The 15,456-nt window shown below is 42.4% G+C and overlaps 2 protein-coding genes and 1 pseudogene across 2 annotated transcripts; all 3 read right to left on the bottom strand.

Annotated features, from left to right (window-relative positions):
* Positions 1 to 4,442: 4,442 nt before the first annotated feature.
* On the bottom strand, positions 4,443 to 5,645 carry LOC126695181 (uncharacterized). The gene has a single exon (XM_050391846.1). It carries the CDS (start codon positions 5,643 to 5,645, stop codon positions 4,443 to 4,445), a length of 1,203 nt encoding a protein of 400 aa, XP_050247803.1.
* Positions 5,646 to 7,183: 1,538 nt separating this feature from the next.
* On the bottom strand, positions 7,184 to 8,074 carry LOC126695173 (uncharacterized). Its single transcript, XM_050391834.1, has one exon. The coding sequence runs from the start codon at positions 8,072 to 8,074 to the stop codon at positions 7,184 to 7,186; it is 891 nt and encodes a 296-aa protein (XP_050247791.1).
* Positions 8,075 to 11,557: 3,483 nt separating this feature from the next.
* LOC126695167 (mechanosensitive ion channel protein 8-like) lies at positions 11,558 to 15,345 on the bottom strand (annotated as a pseudogene).
* Between the last annotated feature and the right edge of the window lie 111 nt (positions 15,346 to 15,456).

Below are 15,456 nucleotides of genomic sequence, written 5' to 3'. Positions count from 1 at the left end.
CGGGATTCTTAGTGGTGCGGAGGTTGGACCCCCGGCCCATATTATCAATCCATGGCCCAAGGCCCAAATGGACTTGGATGTTAGGTGCCATACAATAGCCGCCCCTTAATTCGTCCACGGCTCCCGGGGACGAATCAAGGAGCCAAAGAGGCAGCAGTGTGCTCGAGAAATCCAACGGGTGCGTTTTGGGTAGTTACAGTGATCCATTAATGCGTTTCTCAAAAGGCACGTTGCTTCAGACCTTCTGGTTCTACCGTCATTATTACCTGTCGATTCACAAACCGAGGCACTCGTGTTGGTCACTCTGGGTATTTCTAAGGCCACCCCTTTTTACTTTATCATTACCAATTAATACTAATTATTGCTCATTAACCGATGCTCACTTCCCTTGGTTCCTATAAATAGTTCATCATAATTCATCTTCTCACTTTTCATTCTTTGTTCCTCTAAAATCTCTCTCTACCGAGCATTCACCTGTGTACTTGTCCACAAACCTAGAATCCTCCTCTCCCTTAGAGCCAAAAGTAAGTCTTCTTCCCCTTTCCTTTGTTTTTATTTCCTTTCCCAGAGTTCTTTCTGATTCTTAGGCTCTAGGATGGGTTTTGCTTATCTTTTGAATGTCGGAGCGCCCTTAGTCGCTTTTAGGCAAAACTTTAGCGTCCCTGATGATATGAAGATGGCGTATTGCCATGAAAGCGAGATCGCTTTCCACAGAGGGGCAGGCATGGCCTTTTTCCCATTGATGTCTATTCTAGAGGGCGTGGTTAGGTTTCCTATAGACCCACTTTTACTTAATACCCTTAGATACTATAGATTAAGTCCCAACCAACTTCCCCTCAACTTTTACCGGGTAGTGAGTTGTGTGAGTAGGTTAAACCAAACGTTTGGTTTGCAATTAGACCATCACGACATAAACCACATGTACAGCCTATGTGGAAAGAAGAAATCCAATTACTATTTAAAGACTAAAGACACGAAGGTACGGCTAATTTCATGTTTGCCGGACTCTAATAGGAACTCTGCTAGGGAATATATCCGAGTGCGTGGCAATTGGTTTGCCGGTGATATCCCTTCCCCTTTATCTCGGCACGAAGTTGGTTGGTTCTAATCTTTAATTTATTATATCCCTTCCGTTCGTAACTATTTTATTTACCCTAACTTTAACTAGTCATCTTTTGCTACAAACGGTTCGGTGTTTACCTAGGACATCAGAACGGTTCACGTTCGGTCTTCTCCTACATAAACGTTCGGCATGCGAACTTTCTCCCTCCCAATTTTACCGTAGGCGAAGCCTGAGACCTTGGCCCGCGATACACCTGTTCAGATGAACTCACGCCTATAAGGGACGAATCAGTTGAAGCAGCCTCCAGATATCTCCGGGAACGTGCTCACGAGGTCGTTCAGCGTGAAGCTGTTCCTGCAGAACTCGAGGCTCCTGTTCAGGTAGCCGAACAAGAAGTCGCAGAATCTAGTGACTCTTCTAGAACGCATTCTGTTCCTAAAGACATGGTGACCCGTAAGACTTTGACCGTTAACCGTTTTATTCCTGCGGCAAGCCAGGCCATTTAGCAACAGCCACCCCAAGGGCGTGTCCCGGCTCCTCCCACTCATCCTCTACCTCCTCCTCCTTCCGAGCGGACTCGTAAGAGACAACGGGTCGCTAACCTAACCTCCACTAGCCCGGGAGACGCTTAGGTTCAAACTCCTCACCAACCGTCCAAGGGTGTCACTATTCGGGAGCCCCCGGCCTAAGGTGGGACAAACGTGGCCTCATCCTCTAGACCAGTGCAGTTATGGCAACTCACATTTGAGTTAGATGGCACGCCCCTCCCGACTAGTGCTAGTGTTCGGGCATGGAAGAAAGGAGAAGGGGACCGTGTTGCCCAAATCTTGGTGCACGGTCTCCTTTTACCCAAGGATGTGAGCGCTTTTGCCGATTGGACCGATGAGTCCATGGGGAGAAGACTCCAATGGCACACTGTTGCGGTAACTTCTCTTCTTTTGTACACTTGCTTTTTATGCATATTCTTATTATTACCGTATACATTGCTTCCTTAAGTTACCGTGCGTGAGTAATGTCATTTCTAATAGGCCGCTCAGTTCGCCCATATCCTGAACGAGAGGGTGAAGAACCTTACTGAGGAGATTGATCGGGAGAAAGCCGACAGGGAAGAGGCTGTAAAGACGGCTAAGAAGAAAATGAAAACTGCTGAGTCAGCCAAGAAGAAGGCCACTACCGCGGAGAAATCCCGAGCGTCAGCTAAGAAAAGGTTAGTGGAGATGGTGACGTAGCAAAATGAAATGGAAGTGAAGCTGGCCAAAGCAGCAAGTTTAAACGCTACCTTGTCAGAGGAAGTTGCTGATTTACGGATGGCCCTGGAAGCTTATGAGAGCAAGTGGTATGATGAGGGTTTTGTCAACGCAGAGAAGGGCGTGGAGTCGGTAGTGATGCAAGCTCGACAGCTGTCCTTCCAAGAGGGCTGGATAGCTGCCCTACAGGCCTTAGAGGTGCCTAAGGACTCCCCTCTTAGGGACCCTGGCCAGATCCCTTTTCCAGACCCTACCCTAGCCGCACAGAACCTTGCAGGACCAAATGATGAGGAGGAGACGGATAGTTTGAGGGAGCTGGTGGAGCAGATTGATGCCCATGTGGAAATGATCGGGATAGAAGCCACCAGTAACCCCCCTACTAACGACCCTTCTGGTGAAAATGTTCATCTCCCACCCCCTATTTCCGAGCACCATTCCACCGAGATGGCCTCTAAGATGCAGCCCGTCGATCTTACTTCCTGATTGTCGAACCTGTTTTGCTTTACCTTTTATTTCCTTTCATTTAGTAACTTTTATTTTAAGTTGGTTTGCCTATGTCGCCGGGCTGTGGCAACTAAACAGTTAATTTCTGGTTTCTTTACTAAACAGTTACTTAATTTCTGGTTTTAAACTTAATGTCACTGGGTTTTGGTGATGAAGTAATTGACTTTTCATGCTTGGTTTTGACTAAGGTTTATTTGCCGACCAGTTAACTTAATCGTTTTTATGACTATGCATCTATACATTAACCTCCTTGTAAATACTTCAGAGTTTTCGTGCATGTATGTTTCACTAATGAACAGGGCATGTTTCCGCCTTGGAATATAATATTTTGTTTTGTAATACTTCTGCCTTTAGAACGTATTGAATAAGGTTCCCTCCTGCTCAGTGATAGGGATCGAATCGAGAAACAGGCTTCCATCCTTAGAAATTTTTTAATAAGATTTCCACCCACTCGATGATAGGGATAGAACCAAAAAGCAAGCTTCTATCCTTAGAGATTTTTCGAATAAGGTTTCCACTTGCTCGGTGATAGGGATCGAACCGAGAAGCAGGCTTCCGTCCTTAGAAATTTTTGAATAAGGTTTCCACCTGCTCGATGATAGGGATCGAACTGAGAAGCGGGCTTTTGTCCTTAGAAATTTTTTAATAAGGTTTCCACCTACTCGGTGATAGGGATAGAACCGAGAAGCAGGCTTCTGTCCTCAGAGATTTTTCAAATAAGGTTTCCACCTACTCAGTGATAGGGATCGAACCAAGAAGCAGGCTTCTGTCCTTAGAAATTTTTGAATAAGGTTTCCACCTGCCTAGTGATAGGGATCGAATCGAGAAGCAGGCTTCTGTCCTTAGAAATTTTTGAATAAGGTTTCCACCTGCCTAGTGATAGGGATCGAATCGAGAAGCAGGCTTCTGTCCTTAGAAATTCACTAACTGCTTGAATCTCTTCAGTGTCCTCCATGTTCATCAACCGGACGTACTAAAAAAAATATAATTGGTAGGGCCTGCATGAACTAGTTACATCGTTATCATATTAGTTAGTACAAAGTACATTTTTCCGTGCATGGACGGTCATTGATAAAACTTCTTAAGATTATAAGCATTCCAAGGCTGGGGCAACGGTATCTTGTTCATGTCTTCCAGATAATACGCTCCTACACTTGCAATGGCTGTAATTCTGTACAGTCATTCCCAAGTCTGAGCTAGCTTCCCAGCGTTTGAATTTCGCATGCTTTCTACTGCTTTCCTCAGTATCAAGTCTCCGGCATTGAATTCCCTCACCTTTACACCTTGGTTATAACGCTGGGCAAGCTTTTGCTGATACTCAGCTAGTCGTATAGTCGCTGTGTCCCGGTATTCTTCAAGTGAATCTAGACGCTCCACCAGCTAACCATCATTCTGGGACATGTTGAATTCTGAAACTCGCGTACTACATAAATTGACCTCGGCTGGTATCACAGCCTCCGCCCTGTATGTGAGAGAGAATGGGTCTCCCTCGTAGACCTCCAAGGAGTTGTTCGATATGCCCACAAAACATTGGGTAGTTTCTCGGCCCAGTTGCCTTTTGCACCTTCCAGCCTTCTCTTCAAGCCATTTACGATTACCTTGTTCACGACCTCAGCCTAGCCATTACCCTAGGGATATGCTGGAGAGGAATACCTGTCCCTGATACCGAGGTTGCTGCAAAATTCGCGGAAAGCTCGGCTGTTAAACTGCAGTCCATTATCCAATATAAGGGAGTCCGGAACCCCAAACTTGGTGATTATATTCTTCCATACGAATTTCTTCACATCCATGTCCCGGATGTTAGCCAGAGCCTCCGCCTTTGCCCATTTGGTGAAGTAATCGACGGCTACCAAAACGAATCTTCGATTACCCGTTGCACAGGGAAATGGTCCGAGTATATCCAGCCCCCATTGTGCAAAGGGCCAAGGACTACTAATCGGGTTCAAATGGCCGGTAGGCTGGTGTATCAGAGGGGCATGCTTCTGACATTGCTCACACTTTCGAACATATTCCGCGGTGTCCTTCTGCATTTGGGGCCACCAGAATCCTTGAGTCATTGCTCGATGTGCTAATGATCGTCCCCCTACATGGCTACCGCATACCCCTTCATGCAGCTCGGTCAGGAGTTGGCCTACTTTCTCTGGGTGTAAGCATAAAAGATATGGTCCCCCGAATGACCTGCGATAGAGCTTCCAGTCTTTGGACAACCAATACCGGGTAACTACCCTGCGAATCTTGTTGGCTTCCTTCTCATCGTCCGGGATTTGGTCGTCGGCTAAGAAATCAATGATGGGATCCATCCAGCTCGGTCCAAGTGTTGCGACTGTTGTGACTTCGACCCTTGCAGCCCCTTCATCTCCTGCCACCTTAATGCTTGGCTCGGGGACAAGTTCCACTCTGATTAGTAGGGGAATCTCCTCGGTAATTAACGATGCCAATGTGGCGAGAGAGTCGGCATGGCTGTTCTGTGCTTGGGCCACTTGGATCACCTTCACCGTACAAAAGTTACTTATGGTCTGCTTTACCAATTCTAAGTACGCTTTCATTCGAGGATCTCGAGCCTCAAAACTTCCCTGCACCTGGTTTACTATAAGTCGTGAATCCGAATAAACTTCCACATCCCGGGCTTCTAACCTTGAAACTGCCCTCAATCCGGTAAGCAAAGCGTCATACTCTACCTCGTTGTTGGAGGCGTTAAACCCCAATCTGAACGAATGCTCCAAGAGAATACCCTCCAGGGTAATTATGACAATCCCGGCTCCGATCCCTTTGGCGCTGGAAGCAACATCCACATGCACCTTCCACGGGCGATGTTCCAACTGACGGACCATTTCCCCTTTAGGAGAGAATTCCGCCACAAAATCAACTAATACCTGCCCTTTTACCGAACTCCTCGGCTTATACCTTACGTCGAATGCCCCAAGCCGTGTCCCCTACTTAGCTATTCGCCCCGTGAAATCAGATCTTTTCAATAATGACTGTAGGGGGTATTTGGTCAACATATACACGGTATGGGCCTGAAAGTATTGAGGCAACTTCCTGGTGGCATGTACTAGGGCCAGCACCAATTTCTCTAAAGGCAAATATCTGGTCTCTACGTCGACTAGGGTCTTGCTAATATAATACACGGGTTGTTGTACTCCCCGGTCTCTTAAAAGCACGGCACTTACAGCATGGTCGGATACCGAGAGGTACATAAACAGCTCCTCTCCGGGCTCTGGTGCAGTCAACATCGACGCCCGCGTTAAGTACTCCTTGAGGTCCTGGAAAGCCTTTTCACATTCATCATCCCATCGAAATCCTTTCCACTTCTTTAAAAGCTGATAAAATGGACGGTAGTGATCTGAGAATTTTGAGATAAACCGATTAAGAGCGGCCAACATCCCAGTCAACACCTGTACTTCTTTCGGATTGCTCGGAGACCTGAGACACTTCACGGCCTCTATCTGGTCGAGATTAACCTCTATCCCACGGCTGGTGATCAAGTACCCCAAAAATTTGCCAGCCCTTACTCCAAAGGCACATTTTTCTGCGTTAAGGCACAATCTATGTTTCCGCAACACCTCAAACACCCCCTGGAGATCCTCTACTTGCTTGCTCTTCACCACTATGTCGTCAATATACACTTCAACCGAATGCCCAATTTTATCCCGAAACATTCTCGTCATCATCCACTGGTATGTCGCCCTGGCATTCTTTAGTTCAAAAGGCATCATAGTGTAATGATAATTAGCGTCGGGGGATATGTATGCTATTTTCTCCTGTCTTCGATGGCTAGGGCAATCTGATGGTATCATTGAAAGGCATCCAGGAAACTCATCCTCAGGTGCCCATAAGTGGCATCCACCAATTGATCAATTTTTGGCATGGGAAACGGGTCCTTTGGGCATGCTCGGTTCAAGTCCGTGAAATCCACACAGACCCTCCATTTGCCGTTCTTCTTCCTGATGACCACGGTATTTGCCAACCACTCCGGGAAAAAGGTCTCCTTTATTACTCCGGCCTCCTTCAGCTTCTCTACCTCCTGCCTTACTGCCTAAACATGGTCTTTGGCTGATCTTCTCGATTTCTGCTTCTTCGGGGGATACGAGGGGTCTACATTAAGCTTGTGGACAATAAACCCAGGATCAACCCCGGGAACTTCATAGGGGTTCCAAGCGAAGACATCTATGTTTTGAGTCAGAAACAACAATACTTGGACCCTTTCCTAATTACTCATGCTCGCTCCAATTTGAAAATATTTATTAATGTCTGGTAATATCTTTACCGTTACTAGCTCTTTGGCGCAGCCAGCCCCCATTCCTTCTCGGGGCCCCTATGATTACTATAAAGGGACATTCCGGGATGCATCTTCCCGCTCAACCTGCTCCTATTCGGATCGCCCAGTCCCTTCGTCTCTTAATAGTTGTCCGACTGTTTCTCCTTGATTGACTTGATTCCCCCGCTTCCAATTTACTGCAGCAATAAGACACTGTTTGGCCGCTTGCTGGTCTCCTCTTATCACGGTGACACCTTGCTCGGTTGGGAACTTGATCTTTACATGTAGTGTAAACGAGACAGCCCTCATTGAATAGATCCACGATCTCCCCAGAATGGCCGTATACGGGGAAAATGAACTTACTATTGTAAATGTCACTGCTACCTCCTTCCCTCCCACAATCATGGGAAGTGAAATTTGCCCTTTAGGAATCACTACTTTACTGTCGAACCTAACCAAGGGCAAAGTGTGCTTCATCAGGTCCTCTTTCCTCAGTCTGAGTCCCTTGAACATATCCGGGTACATTACGTTAACCCCGCTTCCTTGGTCTACCATCACCCTTTTTACTAAGAAGCCATTTATCCAAGGTGTGACCACCAATGCGTCATCATGTGGTTGGATCGTTCCCTCCAAATCGTCATCGTCGAATGAGATAGGCTCCCGTGCAAACTTCATCTTCTTACCCGACGACTGTAGGTCTGGGTTACCCTTTACTGGTACTACTGTCAACACTCCTTTCCTTCTTCCTGCAACGAGCTTTTCCGGGGCAACATGAATAACTTCAATCACCCCTACAAGGGGTGGGAAAGGATTACCCCTTTGTCGAGTATCTTGCCCTGTGATTCTATCCCCTGAGTCTAACACGAAATCCTTTAAATGCCTGGCCTTGACTAATTGCCCGAGGTGATCCTTCAACACACGACATTGTTCGGTAGTGTGACCTTTGTCCTGGTGATAAGTGCAGTACAGATTCTGATTCCTCTTGGATGGGTCTCCTCCCATCTTGTTCGGCCATCAAAAATACGGCTCGTGTTTGATCCGATCAAGAATCCTGTGTACCGGTTCCTTAAATGTCACATTCACTTCTCCCATCTGTGCGGTCAGCTCTTGAATCGTCAGACCCCCCCCCCCCCCCCGAGATCTAAACGGGAAACCAGTTTGCCAGGGACGATTCATCTTTGGTGCTTTACCTTTGCTCTGCAGCTAGTCATCCTCTAGTCGTTTATATTCCTCAATGTGTCTCATAAGCTGTCGCATGCCTTCGGGAGGCTTCTTGGTCAATGACTCTCGTAGCCCAAAATCCTTGAGCAACCCCATCCTAAAAGTGCTTGCTGCGACCCTTTCGTTATCCCCACCTATCTCATTGTATAGCTCCCAATACCGGCTGGTGTAGCTACTGAGGGTCTCTCCCGCCCACATTTTCATTGATAGAAGCGCATCTACCGGCTGAGGTACTTGGCTGCAGGTCACAAATCGAACACCGAACTCCTGAATTAGCTTGGAAAAACTATGTATGGATCCTTTTCGTAACCCGTTAAACCACCTCAAAGCAGTTGGTCCCAGACTTGAAGGGAATACCTTGCACATCAGCGCATCGTTATGAATATGCAAAGACATCATCTGAATATAATAACTGACGTGCTTTACCGGATCAGTTTTCCCGTCGTAGCAATTGAATGGCAGGCGGGTAAACCTGTTTGGCATTTCGGCTTGCTCAATTTCGTTCAAAAACGGGGACCGAGCTTCTTTTTGCAAAGCGCGACTCATAGCATCCATGACAGCATTTTGAGGCCGCCTTTCCTCTGAGGAGACTGAGTTCCTAACTTGATTTTCCCGAGAATGTGAGCGGTCTCGGCGTTGCCCCGACTCCCGAGAGGGAGACCGATTCCTATATCGTCTAGATCCTCGCGAATGTGAACGGTTTCGGTACTGACGGGATTCTCGGGAATGTGAACAACTTCGCCCTAGTCGAGATCCAGACTGATTAGATCCCTCACCATATCTATTTCCCCCGATGCCAACCTCCCGTTGTTGGTCATCTCTGTCTCTTCTCCGACGCCTACCTCTTACCTCCAGCTCCAAACCCCTAACTAGTCTACGCAGCCGTTCAAGCTCTTCATCTCGTTCCTCCCTCTGCCTACATCCCGTAGCACTAGAGACCGTCTGTTGGGTTTGGTATGATCCTTCTCCTGTGCCGGACATTTCTTCTCGTTGGTCGTGCTCCCTATCTTCTCTTTCCTTCTATCTGTGCTTTTGCCAGCTAGACCCCTGAGAAGACCCTACGGATCCACTTTCCGCGTGACCCCCCGAATGCCTTTCAAACATTTTTCCCAAGCTCGAGTCCCTCTAGAACCACATCGTCGTAGGAGAGCCCCACGGTGGGCGCCAATTGTGCACACCAAAGATGAGCTTGCTAGGCCAAACTGCTATTTGGGCTCACAACTTATTTGTATGGTGGGTCTGGGTATCCTACTTTGGGTTGTTCTAGGCTTAGAGACCCAATTAGATCACTTTTCTCTCTTTCTCTACGTTTTCTTCCTCTCAGACCCTCTCTTTCTCTCTCCTTTCTCCTCACAAAATTGCATCCCCCTTCCCTTCATTAGTTTCTCCTATTTATAGCCCATTGTTAATGGGGTGATCATCATTATCCTTTTAACTAATGCAAAGAGAGGTCCAATGTTGATAAATTTAAGTGGATGTTTAGGTATGAGTGACTTTGGAAATGGTTCCCACTGCAGCAAATATGTTCGGCAACGGAGTTTCCTAGAGTTCTGTCGAGCACTCAAACGGATATATGACCGAGCATGTGTATATTGTCCGGGGATGATTTTTCGAGCAATATGTGAGCGGGGCACCCGCAATCCGCTTTTCAAGTATCCAGACAACACCCAACTTAGACTCGTAGTTATTGTGGGCTTGGGACGGGATTCTTAGAGGTGCAGAGGTTGGACCCCCAGCCCATATTATCAATCCATGGCCCAAGGCCTAAATGGACTTGGATGTTAGGTGTCGTACAGTTACTATACTTTTGTCGAACCACATTAACGTAGCATTTTAGTCCACTTCGGTACGACTAAATTTAAGTGAAAGTCTTTTTAAACATAAATTCTATGAATATACAAATGTAATCTTTAGGACATTTATTCACTTGTTTTAATGTCGTTACTTTTAAATAAATTGCATAAGGTTGATTATACATTTAAGCAATATGTGTGTGTGTGTGTGTGTATGTATAATTTTTATTTAAATAAATTATTCATTCTCTTAAAAGAGATTATCATAACAATTAAAACTCATATCAAACTTATTTTGAATATGTATAATTTATTCTCTAAATTTTATTGTAGAGAGAGAGAGAGAGAGAGAGTACTTGTGATGGGGAACTAAAAAATACAACACCAAAACGTATGAATCCAAAATAGAGTTTTAAAAATCACAATGATTCATCAATGTAGTATTTTAGTCCACTTCAGTATGACAAGATTTAAGTGGAAGTCTTTTTAAACATAAAGGCTATGAATATGCAAATGTAATCTTTAAGGCATTTATTTATTTGTTTTAATGTCGTTACTTTTAAATAAATTGCATGAGGTTGATTATACATTTAAGCAATATATATATATATATGTATGTATGTATGTATGTATAATTTTTATTTAAATAAATTATTCAATATAAAGTAGAGTTGCAAGAAAAAATAAAAAATCAAGAGAGAGAATAACCAATTTTTCAAGAGAGAATGTGAGAGAGAATGATAAGAAATTTATAGAAAATAATATGAAAAGAAAAAAAAGTAAAAAGTAATAAATACCAAATTATTCAAGTTATGTTATGTAATAAAAAAACATTATATTTTTATATACTATCTTTATAAAGAAGTGGACCCAATTGGACTAAATGGACCTAAGTGGACCTACTTGGACCAAAGTGAATTGAAATGCTACGCTAATGTGATTCAAAATGAACATAGCAACAATAAATACTATACTTTACTTTTAAATATTATATAGATTTGTAAAACTTATATGCAATAAAATTTGTACTAATTATGGTATCATGAAAAAAAAAAAAAAAAAAAGGATTTTTTTTATTATGTTGTTGATGTGAAACTAACCAATCATGTTACTATGTAAATGTTTTAGTTAGTGTCTGCTTGAGAACAACTTATTTAGCTGAAATTGAAAACTTTTTGTTAAAAGTACTATAGATAAAGCTAAAAGATAGCATAAATAATACAGCAGGGCCCATGAATAATACCAAAAAGTGTAATGAGACTCATGAATAATAGCAAAAATAAATTAAATAGTAAAAAAAGCTGGCTTTTTAAGCAATCCCAAATGCACACTTAGTAAACAATATCATTTATTTATTTATTTATTTTTACTATTAAAAATTTAAATGAAAACATTCATAGGATGCATTATTTAAAAAAATCATATTGTTTGATTAATATTAATTTAAAAAATGCTTAAATGACTTCATGTACTAATAGATCTTACAATTGAAATGGATCAAATGGACTGAAATGCTACATTGATGTGCCTCAATATCGAGCTCCTTGAAAACTTTGATCATCTCTTCAAGCAATCCCTCTCTCCTAAGAAATCTCTCCTTCATGTCCTGATAGTTCAATCTGTGTGCAAGCCACACTGACATCATCAGCTTGTTCATGTCTATCACGTCCCTCATTATCACCATTGGACCTGGCTGCCAGTGCTCATTCTTGCTTTCAATGTACCTGCAATTTCAGCAGCCACAAGGCCCTCAACAGCATAGAATTACCTAAAAAGGATTTTTATTTTTTGGTGGCAAAACAGATGGATTAATGACTAAATGTATATCCTATCATAGATTCATAGCTGCAGATACACCTGAATGGCCCTGTCAAGTAATGCAGAGCTGCCCATTACATGGCCTTCTAAGATATCATTCAAATTAGATGATCCAACATGTCTACAACAATCAGAACACTGAATGGGCAGGTTTTGAGAAAAAAATTTATTAAAATTACCAAAATTTATTAAAAATTTAAAACAAATCAGATTATACCAGGGTGGTTGTTGGCCTAAGTATGTCTATAACTCTTATAACTGATTAAGAACTGCATATGTAAGCTTCTGAATGAAGAATAACCCAATGCGACTTCACAGTCCATAAAAAGTGAATAGTCATATGTGCTTAGTCCATGCTCATGGCAAGAGCAAAGTGAAGCACTGATGAAAGTGTAGTGGTTGGCGGTACCACTAATTCTGTGCGTGATTCTAAATGTGTAATAGAGTCTATATCATTAATATCTACAAGAATTGGGTTGCACTAGGGGAAAATGAACAATAATAAGGAAAGAAGAAGATGCATGACCATACATACCTTGTTATTCTTTCTTTCATGCTGGTGATCTTTTCCATTGGGGTGGAGACGTTAATACAGAAATCAATTGCATCTCCCATGTCTGGACTACGATGATAGTTACCAATGGACTTGGTAGCTAGAATACTGTTAGGGTATATGATCTTTTGGTTATCATATCTCAGAAAAACTGTAGTTAGTAAGTTCAACTTGTCGACTACCATCTGAAACCCAAAGAAACATAAGTTAGAACACAAATGAAAGATATATGCTTATATGAGTGCAAAATAAACATCTTATTAAACCTCCTTACCAGGACTCCATCCACTTCACAACAATCACCAACATCAAATGGGTGAATTACAAATAAGAAGATGATTGCTTCAAATACTGTTTTGCAGGTATTCCCAAACATAAACACCACCAAAACTAGCTGTGAACTTGTAAAGACAAGGAAGTGGGTAATTGGAACTTTGAGTATAATAAGCCATATTATCAATGTAAGGATAGCTACAAGAACGTTCAACAAAGTATGGAGTTCGTCCACAGCTGTTTTTGTATCACTGAGAGACAATGCAAGTGCCCTTCCCTCTCCAAATGCTTAACCTAAAACAAAAGGTGAAGTTTACTTTATGTCACTGTTTCATAGAAAATAAATGAGAACACAACTCAGTTTTTTTTTTTTTCACTAGGAAATGTCCATCAAATAAATGAGAACAAAAAGAGCATATAAGTATCTTTTACATTGAGCACCATAGCCAGAGGCCAAGAGACATAAAGAAAGTAATCATACCATCCAGTCCCTATGGAAGGACTTGCTGATAGCTGCTACTCCAAACAGATGCATCATCTTCAAAGCTTCTTCTTTACTCATAAAGTGCATCACATCCTCGAGGTAAATTCATCTTATATAGAGGTTTGCATTTTATAACAATCAGGATGAATGGGACATCAATATTTAAAAAAATAAAATAAAATAAGACATGAACTACTTCAAGGAATGCTAGGAACAACATATTTCACAATCTTTCTCCCAACTTGTTAAAGTGTCAAGTTATGTTTGATGTTTCATCACTTTTACATGGGTCTGTCATTGATATCACTTTATTATGTACCAATCACAAAAAGCCACATCAATGCTGCGGAAAATGTTGTGGAAAGATTTGCGTCCCAAGACTTACTGATAGAAAAAAGAAAGAAAGGGAAAGCACTAGTATTTTACACCCTATTTTTGTCATCTGATGGAAGAAAAGAAACGGTGAAAGAATGTAGGAACTTACTCCGACCCTGGCTTTGCCACATTCTGAAATATCCTGTTGGCTGTCTCTTTTGCCTGGCACTAACTTCTAATCTGCAACAAAGCTTCATCCTCGATTTTTGAATTCGGTAACTGCTCATCCAGAGTGGATAAATCCTCACGCTGGATAATATTAACCTTCCTCTTCATATTCCAAGCTGATATATTCTTCTGATTTAGCTTATGCAGGTGATCAACAGAGATCTCCTCATTTTCCCTTTTATACATTGTCCTTGAAAATCTAGAATTCTTCCCAACCATGGGACTTCTTTTTAGTCTACCACTTCCTATCACCTTCATACTCCTAGGAAGCAGAGTTGTCCCAGGGTCACCAGGCAAAGTAACCCCAGCTTTCTCAAGCTCTTGAACCTCAGCCATAGCTTCCTCTTCTGCATCATGCCTTTTAAACAATGGCGAACTTGAGAGCATTTTGATGATATACTGATTAAACAAAGCCTCCTGGATTCGTTCAAAGAATGTGTTTACATGAAAGGTTGAATCCAGGACCTTAACAAGCAGAGTTTTCATGAGCCATATTATGGTCAAGAAAACAAACTAGAACCCTATTTACATAAGGCAGAATTTTGTTCTCTCTCCTTTTTAACCTTGTCATGGAAAATACTATGCCACACAAGCAGAACCAAACCCAACCAGAGGCAATTCTGAAAGGATTTCCTTAGCCCATAAACAAAATACAATAACCGTATTCGCAAAAAAAAAAAAAAAAAAATTGCACCACTCGAATTCTCCAACCCGAGACTAAATGTCCACAGATTAATGTTAAAACCATTATTTCCCACTTCCATAATGGAAGATCCCACAGTGTCTTTTTATAATTGGGAACCAAAAGCTAAAAACTAAGGCTGCAATAATCAAAATAAGACTCCCAGATTGAAGCATTGTCAGTGTGCTGAATTTCTTTCTCTTGCGGGATGTCATCATTGTCCTGATAATCTTGATCTTTATCAGGCATTCTTCCAGAGTTTGCTGAACTTTGACATGGTTCCTCTTGCGGGTCTATCAGCCTAGACTTGTTCATGCTCATCGCTGACTTCCAAGAACGTTGCCTAAATGAAACATTTGAACCACACTTTACAACCTCCGCTCCACCTAAATTCAAGTACCCTTGGCGGTTTTCTTGGTCCGAAAGCTCTTTATTTCTTCGTCGTAGAGACTCACTTCTTCCCTGAAAGTTATTGCTGCATGGACTTCCGTTAATATCATCAGGCTTGATTACTACTTCTCTTTGACTTTGAGCCATCTGATAGTAATTTCTTTCTCGTTCTTCTTTGTGTAAATGGTGGTGCTGTTATTGTTTAGCAGAAGAGAAGAGCTTGGTTTCAAGGGCTTTCAGAAAGGTTCCATAAAAAGAATTCGACCAACTTGTATAAGCACTATTTTAGATGTGCTTCTTAGCAAATGGCAGTCCACTAATTACTTATCATCAATACCGAAGAATATCGAGTTTAAAAGTGGCTAGTTTTGAAATTAATTGCGTGGGGGGAAGTAACTTGCCTGAGGTGCTCTGCAAAGTTTCTCAGTCTATAATATACATGTTGAAAAAAAGTAAAATTATTCATTTTTCTATCATCAACTTTCCACTAATCTAAGTATCATTTTTGTTTTATTGTTGATGTACCTTGCGTCCTTGCCCAACCCCTCAAAGGAAGCGAGAGGTAGGTTCAATGCCTACCAGAATAAGACATCTAATTATAATAAGGAAAATTTATTAGATACTAAA

Source organism: Quercus robur, chromosome 2 (assembly GCF_932294415.1).
Source record: "Quercus robur chromosome 2, dhQueRobu3.1, whole genome shotgun sequence".
Lineage (NCBI taxonomy): Eukaryota > Viridiplantae > Streptophyta > Magnoliopsida > Fagales > Fagaceae > Quercus > Quercus robur.
This window is presented reverse-complemented; position numbering and strand designations above follow the sequence as displayed.

Coding starts and splice junctions, on each gene's coding strand:
- LOC126695181 (XM_050391846.1), bottom strand. CDS start 5,645: ATGGTCCGTCAGTTGGAACATCGCCCGTGGAAGGTGCATGTGGATGTT.
- LOC126695173 (XM_050391834.1), bottom strand. CDS start 8,074: ATGGGAGGAGACCCATCCAAGAGGAATCAGAATCTGTACTGCACTTAT.